Genomic DNA, 26,294 nt, shown 5'->3' with positions numbered 1-26,294 from the left:
AAGGACCTGGTAAACTAGAATGTGATCATATATGAGTGATGAAAAATGGGTATAGATGTTGATGGATACACGCCTGTAATTGAGAAAATAAAGCGTTAATAGGAGATTGTACGGTGCCCAATGTCGCAGTTTCTAATAGAGGAACAGAAAAAGCAGTATAAGCAGAGTCAGTAACAATATTGAGAGGACCTGGAAAGTCTTGCAAAGCTTGCAGTACACCATATAACTCATTTTGTTGTGCAGAAGTAAAGGACGTTTGAAAAATTTTTGACAAACCAGAACAAGTTATATAAGCTGCTTTAAGAGATTTTGTACTATCTGTAAAACAGGTAACAGTATTTAATAATGGATTAGGAGAAGTTTTTTGAGGAAGGATCCATTGATGGCACTGTAAAAAGGAAAATAATTTATTCTGAGGGTAATGACAGTCAGTATCTCCTAAATAATCTGAAAATGCAATTTGCCAATGAGTATTTTCTTGAAATACTTGCATAATATTTTGTTTAGAGAAGGGAAGAATAATGGAGTGAAGTTCTTGACCAGTCATCTGTCTTAGTCTCTGTCGTCCTTTAAGGATAATGGAAATGTAAGGTTGTAACGAGGGTTTAGTTCGATACTGCAAAAATATCCATTCTAACCAACCGTCACATTGACAGAGCAATCCTGTAAGAGAATGAGGAGTAAAGTAAATTAATAAACGTAAGGGTTTGTGTAAGTCAATTCTTGATAATTGAGCTTTTTGAATGTGTTGTTCTATCCACTTGAGTTCTTCCTCAGCTTTTGAGGTTAAGTCTCTAGGACTATTAAGATCTGAGGGTCCTTTTAAAATATTGAAAAGATGTTGTAGTTTATAAGTTGGAATTCCCAGTAATGGTCAGATCCAGTTAATATCTCCTAAGAGTTTTTGAAAATCATTTAAAGTTTTAAGATGATCTCTCCTAATCTGAATTTTCTGAGGGATTATTAAATTTTCTTGAATTTTATTCCCCAAATAATTGATTGGGTATTGTATTTGTATTTTATCTGGTGCTATTTGTAATCCCCATTGTTTTAATTCAATTTCACTCTCATTGAGAATATTGGTAAGAGATAAATGCCTAGGTAGGGCTATGAGAATATCATCCATATAATGAATGATATAAGCTGAAGACCATTTTTCATGTATAGGCTGAAGAGCTGTATGCACATAGTTTTGACAAATTGTAGGACTGTTTAACATTCCTTGAGGAAGTACTTTCCATTGGAATCTTTCTGAAGGTGCCTGCAAATTTAACGAAGGAACGGTAAAAGCAAACTTTTCTCTGTCTATTATGGCCAAAGGAATTGTAAAAAAACAATCTTTAAGATCAATTATAGCCATGTTCCAGTCTTTTGGAACCATAGCCGGAGAAGGGAGGCCTTATTGCAAAGGTCCCATAGGTTTAAGAACTGCATTAATTTGTCTTAAATCTTGTAAAAGTCTCCAATTTCCTGATTTCTTTTTTATAACAAATACAGGAGAATTCCACGGGCTTGTGGAAAATTCTTAGTGTCCAACTACTACGTGTCATCGTACCCAGCTTGTCTTTCTATCTGCAGCCACTCTCCTTGTCCTGCTAGTTGTTCAGCAGTTACAAGAATTGGAGGATTGGCATGCTGATTTCTCAAAGCTTGTGCTTTTGCTTCCTCATACCACCACGTTTTAAATTGTAAAAACTCAGAAGAGTCCAGACAAGTATGAGCCAATAAATCCCAATCATGAGGAATCATCCCTTCCCGTTCTGCCAACCCCCTCAAGAGACCCACAACATATGGAGAGTTAGTACCATAAGAAGAAATAGCCTGTTTAAAATCCTTCAATATCTTGTAAGCAATAGGTGTGTAAAGTGCTTTAACTCCTCCTTGCGGAAAATCAGGATCCTCACCTGGCCCAAAAGGAGTTAAATTAACTGTGGAGCTACTAAGGGTGTCAGATAAGCATCTATATCACCCTCCCTCTGTGCTTTACGTATTCCTGCTGGGAAGGCAGACATAGCAGGAACAGTGACTGGGGATTTTTTAAGATGAGAGGAACAAACAGAACTCTCATCAGTCTCTGAAGAAGAGGAAGAGGAGGATGAAGAGGAGTCAGATGGATGTGGGGATGAAGATTGCCTATTTGATTTTTCCACATCATCTAAGAGTTCTCTCTCACTCTCTTGTGTATCTGACTTAGTTTCAGACAGTGGGGAAGTTTGCAAAGGCTGCAAGGCAAGAGTGATCAAATTACATAAAGACCAAACAGGCACAGGGATGACGTTTCCCTGCCTGTGAGCCTTTTGAAAATCTCAAAACATTATCCCAATCAGCTTGTTTAAGTGTCCCTTGTGGTGGTAACCTATAACAATATTTTTTAATATACTTGTGAAGTTGAGTAAAGTCTTTTTTAGAAGTTTTCACTCCTGATGTTTTTAGGAGGGCACGGAGTAATTTTAAATAATCCTCCGGTTTAGTTGCTTTAGTTTCATTTTGGCCCATTTTAGTGTCCCTGACATCTCGATCCTGTCCCTATGTATGATTTCTCAGGAGACTTACCGGATTGACAATCTTCAGAGCTTTCCCCACCTTTGAATTGCAAGTGCCGCGGAGCGGAGGTTCTCTGCCCTTAGATCTGACTGTCTTTCAGGTCCCTGTTCAGGCACCACTTGTCGGGTCCCTTCCCTGTCTCTGACCCGCAGATGAGGGAAGAGACACGATTGGTCATCGAGGGTCTTAAGGACCAGCCAGGGGACTCAAGGTGTGACAGCGCAAGAGTGGTGCCGGGAAGGCATCTCTCATATTTATTGATGAAATAAATGGTTGTTGACAACAATATTGGGGTTTCCATGCACACTCATTAATCAAGTCCAACTCAACAGTTTCACTTTCTGAAGGATAACGAACAAATACTCATGGTGAACAAACACAGAAACTCTGTCTTGGCTACTGTTTCTGCCTTGACTACAAATCATGAACTACAAACAAAACTCAAGGCAAATGAGCTTATACATATGATTTTTATACTTTATGTATAAATTCCCACAGTTCTAATAGGAGAACAAGGAGAAAAATAACAAATTACATAAAAGCAACCTACAAACTTCTCTCTCACTAGCAGCTGATTCTGTAAATAATTCTAATTGGATTTCATCCAATGCAAAAGCAGAAGAGGAAGGCATTGTTTGATGGAATATGGCACTAGGTTGAAAATTTTCACCTTGGGGACTATTCACTGAAGATAGCGGACATCCTTTTCATCAAGTTGAAACATAACTTGTTTAAACTTCCTTTTACCTAGATGTGACCAAAATGCTCTTCAGTGTTTTGGGCCAGATGTCCTTGAACTTGGTGTATCATGAAACATAATTTCTCTGGAGCAGAAATGGCTACCTCATCCCTGAAGTAACTTTAATCAAACATATTCTAGTGACAACTTAAATGATTTTAGATATATTTGAAAATGTTTTATTTGACAGCCACCTATCCACATTAATAGAAATTGACACCACAGATGGATTTTGAGGGTTTTTGTTCTGTATATTCTTTTTTTCCCCCTATAAAATATAAATCAGATAACTAGGGCCTCTTATACTGAACTTTATCAGTTTGAACTTGAATCTTGTAAGAATATTTATTAATGGATTTAACCCAACATACTATAAATTAAGTGCAATTAGATAGTTCTGAACATTTGAATGCCAAATTTTAAAATATTTTTGTCAAAGGACTTCATGAAACTAGTCAAGAAAAATAGGTATTATTAACGAATTTACTAAACATTTGAGTTTCTTCTTTGTATGAAATGCTAATCTCTGGGTTTTGATAAGAAAGTAAAGTCATAAAGGAATGAATGATCCTTACTCTCTAAATTCTAGGGTGCAAAATAGGTGATCGTACAGCTGTTAATATAAAGCTGACTGAAACATTTAATTGAAATTCAGTTTCATATAGCAGGTATGAAGAAGTGAGAGCTGCCTTGATTGGGGTGTATCAAACCATTTTACCTTTTTTTACAGTAGAAAAAGAATTTTAGAGAGGGCAGCATAGGCACAGGATAGCATGGAATTATGAAAGTATGTGGTGTGAGAGACTAGCAAACAGGGTTAACCAAAGGGCAGAGAAAAGTTCAACTGGGGGTTTAGTAGGAAGAAAATGAAAAAAGCGAGTGTTTTGTATGGAGTTGAATGAATTCCCAGATGAAATGGGAAGGGCGTGGGCTTTTGAATTTTAGAAACGTCTTTTCACTACTCAGTATGTGTCCTGGGTGAGTTTCTTAATTTCACAACTTCTTCGAGTCTCGGTTTGCTCCTCCATAAAGAAAGAATAGTAATACAGCCATGCATGGTTAAAATGAGCATTAAAAAGATGAGTGTACATTGTAAGATATATTATCTTATGTATAATTGACACTCAAGAGTTTAGTAAGCTACTACTACTATTTTATTTACATTTTTTAAGAAGTCTTACTGGAGGTTTCTGAGTAAATAAAAGAATTGAAAAAAAGGGACTCTAGCAGATATTTGTATATCCACGTTTATAGCAGCAACCTGAAAGGTGGAAGCACTCTTCTGATTGATGAATTGATAAACACAGGGTGTTATCACTCAGCTTTTAAAAAGGAAGGAAAATGAACATGATGAGCCTGGAGGACATTATCCTAAGTGAAATAAGCCAGTCACAGAAGGACAAATACTGTATGATTCCATTTACATGAGGTACCTAGAGTCTTCAAATTCATAAGAGATGGAAGATAGATTGCTGGGTTTTAGGGGTTAGAGAAGAAGGGGAATGAGGAGTTATTATTGGTTATAGAGTTTCAGTTTTGTAAGACAAAAGTTCTGGAGATGGGCGTTGGTTACACAACAGTGTGAATGAACTTAATGCCACAGAACTATGCACCTTAAAATGTTTAAAATGATACATTTTATTGATGAATTTAGTATTATTTAATTATGCATTTGTTTATAAGAAGACATTTTAGCAATGGTATTTTTGTATCATTCGGCACTACAAATTTTTTTTTTTAATGTCATTCAGCCATACTTTGTAGAAGTAAAAGGCGTTCCAATTTGGTTGCCATATACTTTAACTAAGGTGGATTTATTTTTGGCATATCAGTAAGGAGAATAGTTCATACTATTCCAGATATGCAAAGTACCATAGAGATCATAGTGTCTGGTACTTCTATTTTACAATTGAGGCACAGGCCTGGAAGTTGATGTACTTAATTGATTTTATTCTCTGTAAGTCGTTTAAAAAACATATTCATTGAAACCACTTTCCATGCTTTCTGAATAGAATAACTCTACAACTAATAGATTCAACCAAATATTTTCTTTCATTAACAAAGGAGTGGAATTTTACCATATATTCTCTGGTAATTAGCATTTTTCTCAAAGGTCATTTTAGAGTAGTTTTTAAATACTAGTTTACTTTTTCACTGTATTTCCTTTTTTTATTCTTCCACTCTCTCCCATTGCTGATTTTTGAAACTTAAAATTATTTTCTCTTCTATTATGTAGGGTATTTCAACTCTCTGGTCCCTGCCCTGAATTTAGCTTCATTTCCACCCCTGCATGTCCAAAACCCTTTAAGGATTCTGTTAAACAAAGGGTCATCTACTCTGGGATGCTATCCTTATGTATCATGGAGTAGGTCTTGGAATTTCAGTCTTCCCTTGAATAGGATCAAATTCTTACACATAATTTTTCCCCTCCAATCTCTGTAAGCAAAATAGTGCAATATAGCAAAATAGTTCCCACTAGAGTGATTTATGTCACCTTGTTAAGAGAGCTGAGGTGGTTAGAATCCTTTCAGTGTTGTTTTCAGTAGCAGGTTTTCCCTGTTTCTCACTGTCGTTTCACTTACAATCATAGTTGTATATATTGTATTCTAATTATTTATTTATTTCTCTACTGTAGTATGTTTTTTTTAATGGGTATTTTCCTCTTTATTAAATGTTCTTATGAAACATAGTTCTATATTACTGAATAATCTTCCAAAAACGGATCTATCTCTTTTAATCATGTTTTCATGCCTGTTGTGTGGGAGGCAGCATATTAGGCACTAGGGAAATAGCAGTCAATAACGTAGTGTATGTGGCTCTTCTAGCAAAAGATAGCACTAGACATTAGATAAGGAATTTTACATTGTTTAATTACAACTTCGATTAGTGCTGTTAAGGAAAGGTGCACATGGTCATAGGAGAACATATAATAGGGGTTGACTTAGAATGGGGTGGTGTCACAGACACCTTATTCCAAAGGCGATGTATGATGGACCTCTGAAGTATTAGTAACAGGTGAAGGATGGAGAGAGCTGGAATGAAGGCTGAAGGTGCAGCATACAAAACCCCTTGAAGCAAGAGAAGGCCCAGGTAGGTGAGGAACTGAAAGAGGTAGAATGCAGAAAGTGAAAGAGAGATTACAGAAGTTTTGCATTATATACACATGTAAGTTATGTGAATTCATCTTGAGCATTCTACTTTACCAGATATGCCATTACACAGTCAGCATTCTCCAGAGAAACAGAACCAGTAGGAAATATTTTGTGGGTAGGGGCTGGGGAGATTGATTGATTTTAAGAAATTGTCTCATGATTATGGGGGCCAGCAAGTATGAAATTGAGTAGGCTGGCAGGTTTAAGAGTTGATGTTGCAGTCTTGAGTCTGAAATCTGCAGGCTGGACACTCAGGGTTTCTCTGTTGCAGTTTGGGGCAGAATTGCTTCTTTGGTCTTAAGGTCTTCAGCAGATTGGATGACACCATCCTCCCTACCCATTATGGATGGTAATCTGTTCTACTTAGTCTATTGATATAAATGCTAATCACATTTAAAAACTATTTTGTTTCATCTCAGTTGGTGTTTGACTGAATAATTGAGCACCATAGCTAGCCAAATCGACACATGCAGTTAACCATAGTGTACAGTATTGCCATGATAGAATAGAGAATAGACTGGTTCAGTTTAAGTGATAACCTCACTTCTGACTGATTTTGTATACCTTGAACTGCACATTGGAATCTTGCCTTGACCATTAAATCAGCTTGTAATTATTGGTGTATAAATGTGATCATCCTTTATCTTCAAGCTTACACTGGTTTATAGCATTAAACAGATAATGATGCTTGATACCACTGAGCCTTAGCTTGAAGGCTCAGGAAATCTGTGTGCACTGAATAGGACAAGAACCTTACCACTTTTGTTTGTAACATTTAAAGCACTGCTCTTTTTGTTCAACATGGCCCTGAAATGTGAACCAGCTGTAAGAATTTGAGGACAGTGATATACCTAGAAATATAGAAGTTACTAATTGTAGGGAAAATTCATATTACAGAGTACATACAAATTTTGTACATCTGTTGATTTAAAGGATTAAAAAAATTTTTATTAAGGTATTTTTGATAAACACTCTTATGAAGGTTTCACATGAAAAAACAATGTGGTTACTACATTTACCCATATTATCAAGTCCCCACCCATAGCCCAATGCAGTCACTGTCCACCAGTATAGTTAGATGCCACAGATTCACTGTTTGCCTTCTCTGTGCTACACTGTGTGACCCCCCCACACCATGTGTACTAAACATGATACCCCTCAATACCCATCTCCCTCTCTCCCAACCTGCCCTCCCACACACCTCCCCTTTTGTAACCACTAGTCCCTTCTTGGTCTCTGAGTCTGCTGCTATTTTGTTCCTTCACCTTTGCTTCGTTGTTCTACTCCACAAATGAGGGAAATCATTTGGCACTTGTCTTTCTCCGCCTGGCTTATTTCACTGAGCATAATATGCTCCAGCTCCATTCATGTTGTTGCAAATGGTAGGATTTCTGTCTTTGTTATGGCTGAATAGTATTCCATTGTGTATATGTACCACGTCTTCTTTATACACTCATCTACTGATGGACACTTCCATCAGGTTGCTTTCATACTTTTGCTATTGTAAATAGTGTTGCAATAAACATAGGGGTGCATATGTCTTTTTCATTCTGAGAAGTATTCTTTGGGTAGATTCTAAGGAGTGGGATTCCCGGGTCAAATGGTATTTCTATTTTCAGTTTTTTGAGAAACCTCCATATTTCTTTCCACAATGATTGAACTAGCTTACATACCCACCAGCAGTGTAGGAGGGTTCCCTTCAGTGCTGGCCATCCTTAATGGTGTGAGGTGATATCTCATTGTGGTTTTTTTTTTTGGTATCATTAATCTACAATTACATGAGGAACATTATGTTTACTAGAGTCACCCCTTCACCAAGTCCCCCCCAACATACCTCATTAGTTAGTGTCCATCAGCATAATAAGATGCTGTAAAATCACTACTTGTCTTCTCTGTGTTGCACAGCCCTCCCTGTGCCCCACCCCCATATTATACATGTTAATCGAAAGGCCCCCTTTCTAATTCCCCCCCTTCTCCCTCCCTTCACACCCATCCTCCCCAGTCCCTTTCCCTTTGGTAACTGTTAGTCCATTCTTGGGTTCTGTGATTCTGCTGCTGTTTTGTTTCTTCAGGTTTTCCTTTGTTCTTATATTCCACATATGAATGAAATCATTTGTTACTTGTCTTTCTCTACCTGGCTTATTTCACTGAGCATAATACCCTGTAGCTCCATCCAGGTTGTTGCAAATGGTAGGATTTGTTTTCTTCTTATGGCTGAATAATATTCCATTGTGTATATGTACCACATCTTCTTTATCCATTCATTTACTGATGGACACTTAGGTTCTTTCCATTTCTTGGCTATTATAAATAGTGCTGTGATAAACATAGGGGTGCATCTGTCTTTTTCAAACTGGGTGCTGCATTCTTAGGGTAAATTCTTAGAAGTGAAATTCCTGGGTCAAATGGTATTTCTATTTTGAGCTTTTTGAGGAAGCTTTCCACAATGGTTGAACTAATTTACATTCCCACCAGCAGTATAGGAGGGTTTCCCTTTCTCCACAACCTCGCTAACATTTGTTGTTGTTTGTCTTTGGGATGGTGGCGATCCTTACTGGTGTGAGGTGATATCTCATTGGTTTTAATTTGCATTTCTCTGATACTTAGTGATGTGGAGCATCTTTTCATGTGTCTGTTGGCAATCTGAATTTTTTCTTTGGAGAATTGTCTCTTCATATCCTCCGCCCATTTTTTAATCGGGTTATTTGCTTTTTTTGATGTTGAGGCGTGTGAGTTCTTTATATATTTTGGATGTTGACTCCTTGTTGGATATGTCATTTATGAATATATTCTCCCATCCTGTAGGATGCCTTTTTGTTCTCCTGATGGTGTCCTTTGCTGCCAAGAAGCTTTTTAGTTTGATGTAGTCCCATGTGTTCATTTTTTATTTTGTTTCCCTTGCTTGAGGAGATGTGTTCAGGAAGAAGTTGCTCATGCTTATATTCAGGAGATTTTTGCCTATGTTGTTTTCTGAGAGTTTTTTAGTTTCATGACTTACATTCAGGTCTTTGATCCATTTTGAGTTTACTTTTGTGTATAGGATTAAACAATAATTGAGTTTCATCCTCTTACATGTAGCTGTTCAGTTTTGCCACCACCAGTTGTTGAAGAGGCTGTCATTTCCCCATTGTATGTCCATGGCTCCCTTATCATATATTGACTAATCATATATGCTTCAGTTTATATCAGGACTCTCTAGTCTGTTCCATTGGTCTATGGTTCTGTTCTTGTGCCAGTACCAAATTGTATTAATTACTGTGGCTTTGTAGTAGAGCTTGAAGTTGGGACCATAATCTCCCCAGCTTTATTCTTCCATCTCTGAATTGCTTTGTCTATTCAAGGTCTTTTGTGGTTCCATACGAATTTTAGAATGATTTGCTCTACTTCATTGTAGAATGCTGTTTGTATTTTGATAGGATTGCACTGAATCTATAGATTGCTTTAGGCAGGGTGGCCATTTTGACAATATTAATTCTTCCTATCCATGAGCTTCCATTTATTAGTATCTTTAATTTCTCTCTGAGTGTCTTGTACTTTTCAGAGTGTAAGTCTTTCACTTACTTGGCTAGATTTATTTCTAGGTATTTTATTCTTTTTGATACAATTGTGAATGAAATTGTTTTCCTGATTTCTCTTTCTGCTAGTTCATCATTAGTGTAGGAATACAACAGATTTCTGTGAATTAATTTTGTATCCTGCAACTTTGCTGAATTCAGATATTAGATCTAGTAGTTTTGTTGTGATTCTTTAGGCTTTTTTATGTACAATATCATGTCATCTGCAAACAGGGACAGTTTGACTTCTTCGTTGAGAATCTGGATGCCTTTTATTTCTTTGTGTTGTCTGATTGATGTGGCTAGGACCTCCAGTACTATGTTGAATAGAAGTGGGGAGAGAGGGTATCCTTGTCTTGTTCCCAATCTTAAAGGAAAGCTTTCAGCTTCTCGCTGTTAAGTATAATGCTGACTGTGGGTTTGTCATATATGGCCTTTATTATGTTGAGGTGCTTGCCCTCTGTACCCATTTTGTTGAGAGTTTTTGTGATGAATAGATGTTGAATTTTGTTAAATGCTTTTTCATCATGTATGGAGATGATCATGTGGTTTTTGTCCTTCTTTTTGTTGATGTGGTGGAAGATGTTGATGGATTTTTTAATATTGTATCATCCTTGCATCCCTAGAATAAATCCTACTTGATCATGATGGATGATCTTCTTGATGTATTTTTGAATTTGGTTTGCTAATATTTTGTTGAGTATTTTTGCATGTATGTTCATCAGGGATATTGGTCTGTAGTTTGGTTTTTTTTTTCTGGGGTCTTTGCCTGGTTTTGGTATTAGAGTGATGCTGGCCTCATAGAATGAGTTCAGAAGTATTTACTTTTCTTGTACTCTTTGGAAAACTTTAAGGAGGATGGGTATTAGGTCTTCACTAAATGTTTGATAAAATTCAGCGGTGAAGCCATCTGGTCCAGGCATTTTGTTCTTATGTAGTTTTTTGATTACCAGTTCAATTTCATTCCTGGTAATCGGTCTGTTCGGATTTTCTGTTTCTTTCTTGGTCAGTCTTGGAAGGTTGTATTTTTCTAGAAAGTTGTCCATTTCTTCTAGGTTATCCAGCTTGTTGGCATATAATTTTTCATAGTATTCTCTAATAATTCTTTGTATTTCTATGGTGTCTGTAGTGATTTTTCCTTTCCCTTTTCTGATTCTGTTTATGTGTGTAGACTCTTTTTTTCTTGCTAAGTCTGGCCAGGGGTTTATCTATTTTGTTTATTTTCTCAAAGAACCAGGTCTTGCTTTCACTGATTCTTTCTCTTGTCTTATTCTTCTTGATTTCATTTATTTATGCTGTAATTAATCTTTATTATGTTCCTCCTTCTACTGACTTTGGGCCTCATTTGTTCTTCTTTTCCTAGTTTCATTAATTGTGAGTTTAGAGTATTCATATGGAATTGTTCTTCTTTCCTGAGGTAGGCCTGTATTGCAGTATACTTTCGTCTTAGCACAGCCTTCACTGTGTCCCACAGATTTTGCAGTGTTGAATTATTGTTGTCATTTGTCTCCATATATTGCTTGATCTCTGTTTTTATTTGGTCATTGATCCATTGGTTATTTAGGTGCATGTTGTGAAGCCTCTGTGTATTTGTGAGATTTTTCATTTTCTTTCTGTAATTGATTTCTAGTTTCATACCTCTGTGGTCCGGAAAACTGGTTGGTACAATTTCAGTCTTTTTTTGAATTTACCAAAAGTCTTTTTGATGCCTAGTATATGATCTCTTCTTGAAAATCTCCCATTTTGCACTTGAGAAAAATATATATTCTGCTCCTTTTGGGTGTAGAGTTCTGTAGATGTCTGTTAGGTCTATCTGTTCTAATGTGTCCTCTGCATCCTTACTTATTTTCTGTCTGGTTGATCTGTCCTTCAGAGTGAGTGGAGTGTTGAAGTCTGGAATGAATGCATTGCATTCTATTTCCTCTCTTAATTCTGTTAGTATTTGTTTCACATATGTAGTTGCTCCTGTGTTGGGTGCATAGATATTTATAATAGTTATATCTTCTTGTTGGATTGACCCCTTAATCATTATGTAATGTCCTTTGTCTCTTGTTACTTTCTTTGCTTTGAAGTCTGTTTTGTCTGATACAAGTACTGCAACTCCTGCTTTTTTTTCCCTGTTAGTCTGTGTATGTCTTTGGGTTTAAAGTGAGTCTCTTGTAGATAGCATATAGAGATGGTCCTGGTTTTTTTTATTCATTCCATGACTCTGTGTCGTTTGATTGGCGCATTCAGTCCAATTACATTTAGGGTGTTTATCGATAGGTATGTACTTACTTCCATTGCAGGCTTTAGATTCTTGGTTACCAGAGATTCAATGTTAACTTCCTCCTATCTCAGAGTCTAACAACTCATTCAGTATGCTATTACAAAAGCAATCTAAAGGTTCTTTCCTCCTCCTTTTTATTGCTCCTCCGTTCTTTCTATATTATGTATCATATTCTGTACTCTTTGTCTATCCCTTGATTGACTTTGGGGATAGTTAATTTAATTTTGCATTTGCTTAGTAATTAACTTCTACTTTCTTTAGTGTGGTTTTATTCTTTCTGGTGCCAGCTGTTAAACTTTAAGAACACTGCCATCTATAGCAGTCCCTCCAAAGTAGACTGTAGAGACAGATTGTGGGAGGTAAGTTGTCTCATCTTTTGCTTATCTGGAAATTGTTTAATCCCTCCTTCAAATTTAAATGATAATCTTGCCAGATAAAGTATTCTTGGTCTGAGGCCCTTCTGTTTCATTGCATTAAATACATCATGCCACTCTCTCTGGCCTGTAAGGTTTTTGTGAGAAGTTTGATGATAGCCTGATGGGCTTTTCTTTGTATGTGATCTCATTTCTCTCTCTGCTGCTTTTAATAGTCTGTCCTTATCCTTGCTATATGTCTTCATGTTGTCTTCCTTGGGTCCCTTGTGTTGGGAGATCTGTGCATCTCTATGGCCTGACAGACTATCTCCTTCCTCAGATTGGGGAAGTTTTCAGCAATTAACTCCTCAAAGACTTTCTCTCTCTTCTTTTTCTGGTATCCCTATAATGTGAATATTGTTCCATTTGGATTGCTCACACAGTTCTCTCAATCCTCTTTCATTCTCAGAGATCCTTTTTTCTCTCTGTGCCTCAGCTTCGTTTTCCTCTTCACTAATTTCTGTTTTCATTTATCATCTCCTCCACCATATCTAATCTGCTCTTAAATACCATCCATTGTGCTCTTCAACAATTGGATCTCCCACCGGAAATTCGTTCTTGAGTTCTTGAATATTTTTCTGTACCTCCATGAGCATGTTCATGATTTTTATTTTGAACTCCCTTTCAGGAATATTCATGAGGTCGATTTCATTTGAATTTTTCTCAGGTGTTGTATTCATAATTTTACTCTGAACCAGGTTTCTTTGGCGTTTCATATTTGTATATGGTGCCTTCTAGTGCCCAGAAGCTCCATTCTCTGGAGCTGCTCAGCTCCTGAAGCAATGTCGGGTGTTGCAGGGGAGCGGTATTGGTGCCTGAGGGGAGAAAAGAGCTGTTTCCTGCTTCCCGGGTGCTATGCCTGCTTCCACCACTGCTGGATATGGATCCCTGCCTTCCACCAGTGGCTGGAATCTCAGTCTCTCCAGGTGTTCTGCCTGTCTTAGCTTTCCAACCCCGTAATCACAATAGTACTATGAAATCACCATGAAACATAGGTTTGTGCCCCCAGAGATCTCCAGAATTAGATATTCAGCAGTCCCATGCCTCCAACCACACCCCACTCCATTTATCTTCCTGCTGTCAGTGAGCTGGGGTGGGGGAAGGGCTTGGGTCTCACCAGGCCACGGCTTTGGTACATTACCCTGTTCCATGAGGTTTATTCTTTTCTCCAGGTGTATGCAGTTTGGCACAGCCCTCTTTCCCGTTGCTCTTTCAGGATTAGTTGTATTAATTATATTTTCATATCATGTGCAGTTTTAGGAGGAAGCCTCTGTCTCACCTCTCAAGCCACCATTTTTAATCCACTCTCTAGTGTTATCTTCTGATTTAAAGGATTTTAAGAACAATTCTGACATACAAATAATGGATTCATGTACCTGTTTTTGAAATGTAACCCTTTGTATGTAAGCACCTGATGGTAGCATGAATGAAGCTGATTGCAGGTCAGGTGAAATTAAGCAGGTCTTATAAGCCATGATGATGATTTTGCTCTGTATTGTAAGAGCTATGAGAAGCTGTTTGACCTTTAAACAGAGGAGTGATGTGGTCATAGTTCTGTGTTAAATAGACAAACAGTTTGTGGTGTGAGAATGGAAGAGAAGAGGTTAAAAGTGGATAGGGGGAAGGCCAAGAGGCTCTTAAAATTGGCAAAACAAAGATGACCAGGTTTGAATGGAAGAGTGTGCATTCATTGTTGTGCATGTTGATTTTGAGGTCCCTCTGGGAATATTGAGTATGTGTTTGGATGTGTGTGACTCTAAGCCCAAGGTGCAAAGTTAAGGGAGAGCAGAGTTCTTTGAAGCCACGTATCAATGAATTTGAGAGAGCCTAGGACTAATAGAGGCCGAGACTAAGAAGATGTGACCAGAGAGGCAGCAAAGGGAAACCAGGAGATGATGCTATCAAAGGAATCAAAGGGAAACTTACTTAAAGAAGGGGAAAAAATGGTAAAATGCTGAATTCTGCTAAAATTAAGACTGAAAAAATATCTCTTAGACTTACAAAATATGATCATCTTAGAGCTATTTTGGTATATAGATGGCTGAGAAGTGTGAAGTGAGTTATTGAGAAAATGTAACCAGCTTCTTCAAGAAACTTAACTCTGAAGGGGAGGAGAGTTGGTGAAGAGCTGGGAAGAAAGACAGGGCCGTGGATGGAAGAGTTCTTTGTGTGTTTAAATATTTATAGCATCCGTAGAGAACATGAGGTGTAGCATCCAATATACATGAATGGTAGCTTCTGTTCAGCTTCCTTTTGGGATTGCATCTTAATCTTAAGTAAGCCTAACAGTGACAGATCAAAAGATGGAACATCTCCGCTATGGTAATAGAGATGAAGGAGGAATAATACCATTATTTTCCTAATTCCATATTCATCAAGGTCTAAACAGGAAACAAATTGCATGGTAATTTGAACAGAGGAAGTTTAATATAAAGAATTAAGTGTGTAGGGGATTATCTGATAGACAGTAAAGTGAACTCTGAAAGGTACAGGAGTATCAGAGGAAGCAGCCACTACCCAAGGGCTGAGGCAGAACACCTAAGAAAGGAACATGTTTGTAAGAGTTTATTCCTCACGCCCACCCTCTCTCACCCCCCTAAATGCATGGTCCTCTCTCACCCCCTGAATTCATACCCACCCAGGGCAGAGAAGTTTGCTGAGGTGCTGAACGATGCAGTTCTCTGGGAAGCTGTCCATGGGGAAGTGCCATGCCATGAAACTCCTTGCCCAGCAGGTGGCTCACTGGGAGAGTGCTTTTAGAAGTATAAAGGGCAGCTGCCCCCAAGTGCTGTTAGCTACTTTGAGCTGCTGGTTGCCTCCACTTAGAAGGCTGCTAGGAGAGGCACAACAGGAAGAGAGGTTTTTCCTATTCTATTTTTTTAATTGAAGTATAGTTGACATGTAGTGTTTATGTTAGTTTCAGAAGTACAACATAGTGATTTGACAGTTAAATACATTGCAAATTGCTCACCACAGTAAGAGTAGTTGCCATCTGATGCCATACAGAGTTCTTAAAATATTATTGACCACATTCCCCATGCTGTACTTTCATCCCCATGACTTAACTTACTTAATAACTGAAAGTTTGTACCTCTTTATCGCCTTCACCTATTTTGCCCATCCTTTTACATCCAACCCCTCTCACAACCACCAGTTTTTTCTCTGAATCTCTGTTTATGAATCTGTTTTTGTTTGCTTGTTTTATGTTTTTAGATTCCACATATAAGTGAAATCATAGGATATATGTCTTTTTTCTGTCTGACTTACTTCACTTAGCATAATGCCCTCTAGGTACTTCCAGCACCCCTCTTCTAACAAAATTTAACATTATGCCAGTTGTCAAAGGAGAAATGTTTTATTTCTGAGAGACAATGAGTTGACAAGTGGCATATCGATTTTTCATTTTTTAAGTTTTTTCCATTTTTTTTTTGTTGGAATGATTGTAATGGACATCCTTGTAAATCTTTTTGTATATGTCTTCTTGTTTAGTTCATTTATAAGAGCTAACCATATTAGAATGTATTTGGAGATGTGATGAGTGGTCCTTAATGTTTGCTGTTTGCTTTTGTATGTATGAATCATTTCTGGAAGGAAATGGAAATATAGATTGTTTTTAGGGAAAGGAACTGAGTGGTTACCTATTTAAAAAATATTAAACTAAAATTTTACAAAAATATTTTTGATTGCAAATGTAAAACATGTTATCTGCCTTACTAAATTCAACTCCATTGTTTCACTCAGCATGTTATGGTTTCTTCAACAGTGTCCTATTCTGTCATGTCCTGTTCTGGCAGCTGAAGACACCTGTTCTTTGACCTTACTTTAACACCACTTGCAGCTCAAAATTAGGATATTTTTATTTAGTTATTTCTTCTGTCACTATCAAAACCAGGTCATCCATTTCCTGTTGTGTCTTTGACCTTTGTGTGGCATTTGATGTGGTGATATGACCAATCTCCTTAACACTGCCAAACCTGATAATTAGTGTCTTTTGTGAGTAGCAGGACTCAGTAATAAGTGTTTAGAGAGACAAGTTAAATACCAATGATTCTAGTAGGTAGTGAGTTTTCTTTCCACAGTCAGAATTATTCACCTCTTCTTATTTTTTACAATAAAGTCTTCAAGATGATAATGATAATCATTTTAAGAAATACTTTTTCCCTGTATCACCTTACAGATTATGGCATAATAAAATAATACTGAAAATCATGGCTGTGAAATTTGTTTCAGAACATTTGAAAAAGTATAGTACTATTTTTGACCTTTTTGTTTATAATTTATTTTTAAATCAATACTTTCAAATTCAATAAATTAATTTTTTATAAACTAAAAATTTAGATGTATTTTAAAATTAAAAATTATTTTTAATTCACTGAATTTTGTAGACTTTACATTTAGTACAAAATTGCATTGCTCATTACCTGTTTGTTTGTTTGTTTGTTTTTAACTTAAACTACTAAAGCAAAAAGTAGTTGTCTATTCTTTCTATATCCAAATAGAAGTATGAGGAAAAAATTATATATTTTGACACTTTAATCTGAATTATTTAAAGTGGTTTTTACCTATTAAAATTTTTTAAAAGATCTAAATGATCTGTAATGTTTCATTTAATTGAATCATTGTCTGTTTTGCTGCTTAAGAAGCAAAAAGTAATCTGTATAGTTTCTATTAAAATATATCATAACTAGTAGCTCTTTCTTAAATTCTTAAAATGTTTTCTAAAAATATTTGACATTTCTCTATAGGAAAGAGAGTAGATTTTTAAGACTAACAACTCATGAAGTAGAAAGAAGAAATTGAATACATTTACATTTGAGCTGAGTCACAGAAATAATTACTCTTTTCAGTGCTAGTCCCCACTATCTATCCACAGGGGATTCTTTGTAGGTCTTAAGGATTGAATCTACTGCTAGCATTATAGTAGGCATCATTAAGCTTTTGTTGAACTAGGTGATGATCAATTTGAAGTCCTTTATTATAACATTCTTATTTATTTAGAGGTTTTCCATAGTAACTTTCTTGGTTGGTTTTTTTCAGGACTGCAGGAATATGTGGAGGCTGTGTCTTTTCAATACTTCATTAAAACACGAGCACTTATCAGTATGGATGAAATTAATAAACAGTTGATATTTACAACAGAAGACAGTGGGAAAGAAAATCAGACCGTAAGAATTTAAAATCATATACATAATCATATTAATAAATCACATAATCTGTGTAACGGTATAATGATTGTAGGAGATTTACTGGCTTATAATGCTAAGAATATTGAGGTGGTGGTGTTCTTATAAAGTGTGGTTTCATACACTTCCACCTAGTGAAATGGCCTTTTTATGTATTTATTGGATAGAACAAGAACAACTGTGGGTATGTTGGAGGAAAATAATACTCTTTACTCAAAGCTACTGAGTGATTACTATAGGTCCAGTTTTTATTTCACTGTGTACTTATGATGTGCCCTTTATAAATACTGTCTCTTTTAAAGTTCTCTTATTAACCTTATAAGAATTACCACCCTCATTTTACATAGAAAGAAAAACAGGCTTTTAGAGAGTTTAGTAACTTACTAAAAGTCACATAGCTAAGAAGCTTTTCAGTGCTAAGATTTGAAACTAGTGCCCTTGTCCACTCTGCCAGTTTCTCAAAATGTGCTGTAGAGACCCCTGTGCCAGATATCTACCTCAAAGGGGTGTTTTAAAGGATTTGATTTAAAGGTTTTCAATTAGTCAGTGTAAATAAATAGCACATAGCATAAGTAGTCAGTAGTTATCATTATACAAGTTAATAGAAAGTTATTGTATGATGAGAGCTTTTAGTCACTCATTTCATAATGCTTATATCTGAAAATTATGTAGCTCTTCAAAATTAAGAAAAGAGAGACTTTTGCAGTTTGACTTTCAAATAATACTATTTTTTTCCCCTGGGTTTCAAGATAAAATGTCCAGGTAATGAGGCTGAAGACCTTGAATGTTAGGTACCTCCTGAGATGTCAGTATAGTTAAGCAGGTTTTTTCCTTTTTTAAATTCTTCATCATTTTTTTTATTTCACTATTTTTTTAAACATCACTCAAAGAGTCAGGAAAGTTAAGCAGAAGGTGGAAGAAGCTGTAGAAATAAAGTTTCCTTAATATTAGCTAAAATGCTAATAGGGAAAAGTGAGACTTAATTTGGCATGACAAATTAAATATAACTTACTTTAAGGAAGCCATGTGTTTTCTCAGTTTTTAAAATTATATAAAGCTTATTAAGGAGGAAATTCATTTTGAGAAGTAAAATTCCTTCATATTTTTAATTCATTTTGTAAAGATTTAATTACAGAAAGAGTAAGATAAGTCCATTTGACCCTGCTTCTTAAATATGTTAGGGAAGTTCCTGCACCTTCCTGTCATGTTCTCTCTGATTCACAATGGAGATATCAGGGCAAAAAAGGAATGCACTGCTGTCAAGATTTAGGCAGTAAATTATTCTAAGATTATGTTGTCATAATACTCATACACTTTTCAAATTGTTAAGATCACATTCATAATTTTTCCTTTTAGTGGTAAAGATTCTTGGTGCTGAAAATTGTGGGAATTAATAGGGGAAAAATTTTGCTCTTACTTGCTAATTGAGAATATTATCAAAACCACTTATTATTTTTAAGTTCTTATTATCAAAAATTTAAAACATGCAAAACAGTAGAAAAAATAGCACATGGACACAGACATCCATATACCCACTGCCTGGATTCACTAATTGTTAACATTTGCCGTATTTGTTTCATCTAAATATTGTTTGTTAAACTACTATAAAGTAAATTACAGATGTCATGGTAGTTCCCTCCCAAATACTTCAGATCCATCTTGGAAAAACTGCATTTTTAAGTAATTTTCTTTTCCCTAGTTTCTAATATACACTTTTAGTATATCAGAATTTATATGACAGTTTATTAGTTAAAAATTTGTTAATTTTCTCAACATGCTTGTTTCTACAAAATCAACTTCTTAGTTAAAACCAGGGAACTCCTTCTGTCTAATGATAGAAGCAATATCAATATTTTCTTAGTCCAGAGGTATTTTTGCAAATGACATATACAGTACAGCCCTCCTGCCCACCCATCCTTTCTAAAAAGATGCCAATTCTCTGATAATTCATAGAAACAAAACATAGCTGGTACTTTTATTTCATGATCTAATTTCCAAGGCATCAGAATAATAGGGAAGTTGGCTTTTGGTACTTAACCCAATTCTGCCAGTTTAGCTAGCTGTTACATCTGTGGTGTTTTCTTGGGCCTAATTTCTTTCCTTTTTTTAATCTTTTTTGTTGAAGTATAGTTTATACACAATATTATATTGGTTTCAGATGAATAAGTGATTCATCAATTATATACATTATTAAATGTTTACTATGATAAGTATAACTACCATCTGTCACCATACAAAGATATTACAATATTATGAGTTATATTCCCTATGTAGTACTTCCATCCCTGTGACTTAATTATTTTATAATTTGAAGTTCCTTAGACCTCATTTATTATACTCTTCATTGAGAGGATTAGACCAAATGGTCTCTATAAAGAGTCCAGCATTATTGAGTGATCTTAATAAAACATAAATTTGACTCTTTCATTTCTTTGCTGAATTCTCAGTGAGTCTCTATTACCTATAGGTAAAGTTCAAATTCCGTAATGGGACTTTCTGCTCCTATCTTTCTAGACTCATTCTACTTCTTACTTTAGACATTACTCAAAAGTAATACCCTACTAGCTCAACTGCACAACACAGTTGCACCTGCATACCTTTGCAGTTCCTTCTCCCTGAAGTGTCCTCTAATATAATTGCAACGTCACTCTACTTGAGTCTTACACAGACTTTTAATAACAATTTAGGTATTGCCTGTTCTAGAAAGAATCCAACAGAGAGAAATTGATGTGGAGAGGAGGTTAATCTGGTGATGGTAATGGTGATAGCAGCTAACATTTATTGAGTATTTACTTTGTGGTGGGCATTAAGCCAAGAACTTGGTAAATGTTATCTCATCCTTAAAATAAACCTCTGAGGTAGGTACTGTTATCCCATTTTACAGATGAGGAAACTGAGGTTTAGAGAGATGAAATAACTTGCCCAAGGGCATACAACCTTATGAAGCAAGGTCCTGGAAGAGGTGGGAGGAGATGGGTCAAGGTCATTTGGAAGAGTTAACCTCAAACAAGAGGAGGGACAACTCATCATCTGAGACTGGAGGATAGAAGGTAAAGATGGATGTGGACATAAATAAGTTTTGTTTTGTTTGTTTTTTAGGGGTAAGGTAATTGAGAGGGCTTGTGCCAGGTGAACTGGCAAATGACCAGGCCAGTAAAAGGCAGGATTGTCTACTGAGAGTGAAGAGGCTTGGGATTGAATAGGGGGGCTGAGGAGAGTGGTGAGGGTTTAGAATAGTGTTTGAAAAAACTGGAGAGAGAACCATCAAAGAATAAGTAAAGGTGAGACAGAGACTGTTGATGTAGTCAGAGTACGGTGAGGGCCTGTGGAGGGGGCAGAGTGAGATATTTGCAGTCAGAGCAATGTAACTACATGCAAGGAAACCACCCCCCCCCCCCGCTACTAAAACTCTATGTTAAACATTAAGCTCTAAAATCATTCTTCAGTGAGATCAGTTAATGTTCCCCAGATAAAGAAGAGTAGCATGTTTTATTATGCTAATCATTTGAAACCATGTGTAAGATGCACTTTAGCATACTAAAAGGCCAAGCCTCTGTGCTGTCTTTCCTCCTTCAGATCTGACGAGGTGATTTTGCAAACTGAGCAACTAACTTAGCATGCAGACCCAACTTGTAAATGACATAGTAAAAAGCAAAAAGAATTCCATCTTAAAAGATTGCATTTTAACACCCAAGAGGTTTAAGAGGCAAGATTCTTCAGCAAATAGACAATACCTCAGCCCACCTTGAGGGCTGGGCAGGCAGCCTTTTGATATGCTCCCAGACCAAGATGCCGGTATCCCAGAGAGAAATCAAGGCAAGAAATTCCTTATCTTAAGTTAATTTTTAATATTCAGAGACCACTTAACAAGTCCACACCCCTAAACTCTCTTTTTCACGTTCCCAAATATCCTCAACTGCCTGTAAAACCCCTAGACAACGCACCACCACGGACTCTCTTGTCCCTTCCTAGCGAGCCAGAAGCTCTGTCCTTTCACTTTATCTCTAAATAAAAGCCTGTACCTTGCTCTCCTACCTTGAGTGTGAAGCTCATTCTTCAGCTTTGTGAACAAGAACCCCAGCATCAAAAGGTTGATTGGTAATTTGTAGTGGTTCAAACTATGTAGTTGTGATTATTACTGTTTTTTAGCTCAATGGTACTTAGCTACTTGAATAAAATGCTAGTAAGAGTAGATTTTAATATTGACTCAGGGTTGTATTTTTGCTGGCAGGTGCAGTAGTAAAATAGGAGTTTAAAGGAACCAAGGAAGGTGTAGTAATAATAATAAATCATGATGGTCAGCAGTGATGACTGAGTAGTGATGGAAGAGAGGCCAGAAAGGGACTAAGTGATTTAGGAAAAAAATGAATGGATCCCAAACCTGGAGGACTTTTTATTTGTCATTTAAATAAGTGAGTGATTGTCATGCAGTAAACTCATTAGGCCTTGTTTAAGAATGTTTTAATTTTATTTTGTGTGTCAAATGGAAGTAGTTGGTTTTGTAATGATACTGTATTAGATTTCAAAATTATCTTGAAGTCATTTAATTCAACTCTCTGTCTGGGGCATGAATTCCTCTTGTAACATTCCAAATGGTCATTAAACAAAATAGATTATTTTATTTAGAGAAGATTAGTATGACTGATCTGCTATTTTGTACCTTATAATAAATGTGATTGATACTTGCATATTCACTCTTTTTCATAATGTATTTTCTTTGTGTGTATGTGTGTTGTTGTTTTTTTACCAGCCCTCCTCTGATGCACAGGATAAGCAGTTTGGTACTTGGAGACTGAAAATCACACCTGTTGATTACCTCCTGGGAGTGGCTGATTTAACTGGAGAGTTGATGCGGATGTGTATTAACAGTGTGGGGAATGGGGACATTGACACCCCCTTTGAAGTGAGCCAGTTTCTACGTCAGGTTTATGATGGGTTTTCATTCATTGGCAATACTGGACCTTACGAGGTTTCTAAGAAGCTGTATACCTTGAAACAAAGTCTAGCCAAAGTGGAGAATGCTTGTTATGCTTTGAAAGTCAGAGGTTCAGAAATTCCAAAACATATGCTGGCAGATGTCTTTTCAGTTAAAACAGAAATGATTGATCAAGAAGAGGGCATTTCTTAGAATAATATTACTCAGTTACTCTCTTGAGAACTCCTAAGAGAGACCAGTTTGTAAGACTGTTATTTAGTATTTCATTTGACTTTATTGTGGCTTTTATGTAGAAATGTTTTTAGTTGTACTTGTTTTAAATTGTGTACAAGCTGTATATAAAATTAACAGAAAGAATCCTTATATCTTGCTCATGAAGGTTTGCATACAAATGTTTGCATATATGCCTATTTTAATTTTTGCTGGCCAAACTTCATCATTTGTCTTTCATTAATGTGAATATGCTTCAGAGTGCACTTTCTGACATACCTATTTTAATTTACATTGTGTGAATTTTGGAGTGGTCATATTTGGTGGAATCCATTTATAATTTAAGTTGGTAATTTTGTTACATATGAAAAAGATTTCTTAGTTATACATCTGGACTTGAGCTTCCTGTTTAAATTTCTTGGCAATACCGTGTCAAGCCTCTAAAGCAGGCTTATTCCATAGAACAAGAATTAAAAATTATTATCAATATACTTTAATTTTATGAGGTATTGTAGTGAGAATTCATATTATATATATTCTAGCTAATTCCAGGCCATTTTGAATGCATATAAAACAGCTTTCCAGAAAAATCGACAGATACCCAGATGCTGTTTTCTATGTTCAGTTTTTATCCTTTATCACAGAAAGTCCAGTCAAGATTTGGAGCTAACATATGTAGTATTTTCACTGGTGTTTGAATTGAATTACCTATTTGTACATACAGCTGAAAGCTTTTAGTAGTGATTATTCAGCAATTTTTTTGGTTATCATTTTATTACCTTAGGCATGTTTGGAGGCTTTCCTATTCTAGCACTTCTAAGAAATTACATTAAAATAATTACAATGAAGTTTTGAAATTTTGAAATACTAAGTTCAAACCTTTAATGTTGTCCAGTTGTATTACATGATAGTATAAAAAGTTGCCAAAGAAAATTTATCATGTACAATTCAGCAATAAGACAATTGTCTGCACAGTTGGGAATAACAGTGGTAGTCTCTAGTAATATTTAGAATTGGAATTTACTGCTTAATTAGTTAATAGGTTATTCCCTGTGATGTGAAAAATTGAGTATGACACTATTGGCAAACAACCAAGATGTTTCCATTTGGTTTTGTGAATTTTGAGAATCTAGATAACTGGATTTTATTTTTTGAAAGATTAGCTACTCTGTTTGAAAGGCCTGATTTTTTGAAAGTGTAATTTTCCAAAAAATACTACCCAAAGGAAAACAAAACATAGACATGCCTAGTAAATTAGGTTGGTTCGCTTTGGTGGAAATGAGTTTTTTTGGTTTCCCTATTCAAAGATGTACTGCTAAAATAGAGTTTCATTACATATTTTTTTCCTTCTACCACTTGAAGTTAAATTTATAATGTTAAAAGCAAAATAATAATGGATTGAGAAATGTCTTATGAATGTTTGAAACTGAAGTCTTTGAATAAAATATTAAAACACAAAAGTTAAGCTTATTTTTTGGTCATAATGAGAAGTACTTAAACACATAGTTGTAGAGTTTTGGGCCTAAATAGGAAAGTATAGCTTAAGATGTAGTATTTTTTAAAATAAGTGTAAAGGTAGGGAGAGTTTCAGGAAAGACATCTCTTTATGCCTCACGGGCCCGACTTGGATAACGTTCCCATCACTCTAAACCAGTTAGTGGGAAGGCGATGAGATCACCTGATAGACCAAGGTGCCCTTTATCTGAGAGGAGAACGGCCAGCACAATAAACTGAGGACATTGCCATCATAGGAGAAAAAGGAATATGGCCTTCGGGTAGGCAGTCAACAGTATAGAGGTGGATTGGTGCCATTGCTGTTGATACATGTCCACACTGCATATTATATTAATACAGTAGATGTTAGGATGGTAGAGGATCTCTAAATATATCCTGAATGTCTCTCAATATTAAATGGTGTGGTAATGTTTTTCATCTTTATTATAGAAAGAAACTGGTTCTAAGTCACATGACAAGTTGCTGACAGGATTCTGAAATAAAATTGGGCTATTCCCTTCATAAGTAATACCTACATGTATTAGTAAATGAGTGATTTTCAAAATAAGCATTTCAGAGCCATAGGGTTTTTTGAAGGTGCCTCAAAGATGCTATTTAAATGAGAGGTTGGAAGAATAGATTTTAAAACTTAATCCAAACTCTTTACAGTCTACAATAGATTCACTTTAAATTCAAAGACACAAATAGACTAAAAATAAAAGGATGGAAAAAAATATTCCATGCGAACAACCAAAAGAGCTAGATAAAATAGACTTCGAAGACTAATTTTTTTTTTTTGCTAGGAATAACATACAATGGTAAAATAAGCAGTCTATTGAGAATGTATAATAATAAAAACACACCTACCCATGCACATTTGTAAATGTATATACATAAATTTTAACAACAGAGCTCCAAAGTACATGAAGCAAAATCTGATAGAATTAAAGGCAGAAATAGACAATTCAACAATGGCTGGAGATTTTAACATCCCGCTTTCAATAATGGATAGAAGAACAAGACAGATCATCAGTAAGGACATAGAACAACACTACAGAACTATTGGACCTAAAAGTACAGAATACTCCACTCAACAAGTCACATTTTTCTCCAGTGCATGTGTAACATTACCCACAAAATGGCAGGCCACAAGTCAGGATATGTTTTAAAAATTGAAATCAGGCAAAGTTATGTTCTCTGACCACAAATGGAATTAAAGTAGAAAATAAGTAAACTGGGAAAATTCACAAATATGTGAAAATTAAGTAATAAGTAACCAGTGGATCAAAGACAGTTACAGGGAAATTAGAAAACATTGAGAGGCATGAAAAAGACAAAATATGCAATCTATGAGATGCAGTGAAAGCAGTGCTGTGAGGGAACTTGGTAACTTTAAATCCCTACATTTAGAAAGAAAGCAAATCAATAGCCTAAATTTCTGCTGTAAAACTAGAAAAAACCAGCAAATTATAAAGCAAGTAGAAGAAAGGAAATTATTAATAAACTTCAGAGCAGAAATAAATGAAATAGAGAATAGCAAAAATACAGAATCTCAGTTCAAAAATGGGTTCCTTGAAAAGATCCACAAAATTGACAGATTGGGGGTGTAGGGAAAATGGGAGGAAAAGGTAACGGTGTATGGGATGGTGGAATGTTCTGGAATTAGTGGGAATGGCTGCACAGCCTACTAAAAATCATTGAATTGTACACTTTAAGATGGTGAAATTTATGCTATGTAAATTGAACCTGTATAATAATTTTTTAATTTTTTTTAGAAGAGGATTGTTTGGTTCCTTGAAA

The 26,294-nt window shown here is 35.8% G+C and overlaps 1 protein-coding gene across 2 annotated transcripts in view; it reads left to right on the top strand.

Annotated features, from left to right (window-relative positions):
- The window catches only part of TSNAX (translin associated factor X), a 50,245-nt gene extending 25,785 nt beyond the window's left edge, over nucleotides 1-24,460 (top strand). For both annotated transcript variants that reach the window (XM_017659641.2, XM_073241290.1), the window contains 2 exons: nucleotides 17,709-17,836; nucleotides 22,605-24,460. In XM_017659641.2, coding sequence (XP_017515130.1) covers nucleotides 17,709-17,836; nucleotides 22,605-22,982 — 506 coding nt within the window. In that variant the 3' untranslated portion in view covers nucleotides 22,983-24,460. The remainder of the gene's footprint in view (nucleotides 1-17,708; nucleotides 17,837-22,604) is intronic.
- Nucleotides 24,461-26,294: the final 1,834 nt, after the last annotated feature.

The sequence above is a fragment of the Manis javanica genome, chromosome 7 (genome assembly GCF_040802235.1).
Source record: "Manis javanica isolate MJ-LG chromosome 7, MJ_LKY, whole genome shotgun sequence".
NCBI lineage: Eukaryota > Metazoa > Chordata > Mammalia > Pholidota > Manidae > Manis > Manis javanica.
Note: the sequence above shows the minus strand (reverse complement) of the source record. Positions and strands in the feature narration are given on the sequence as shown.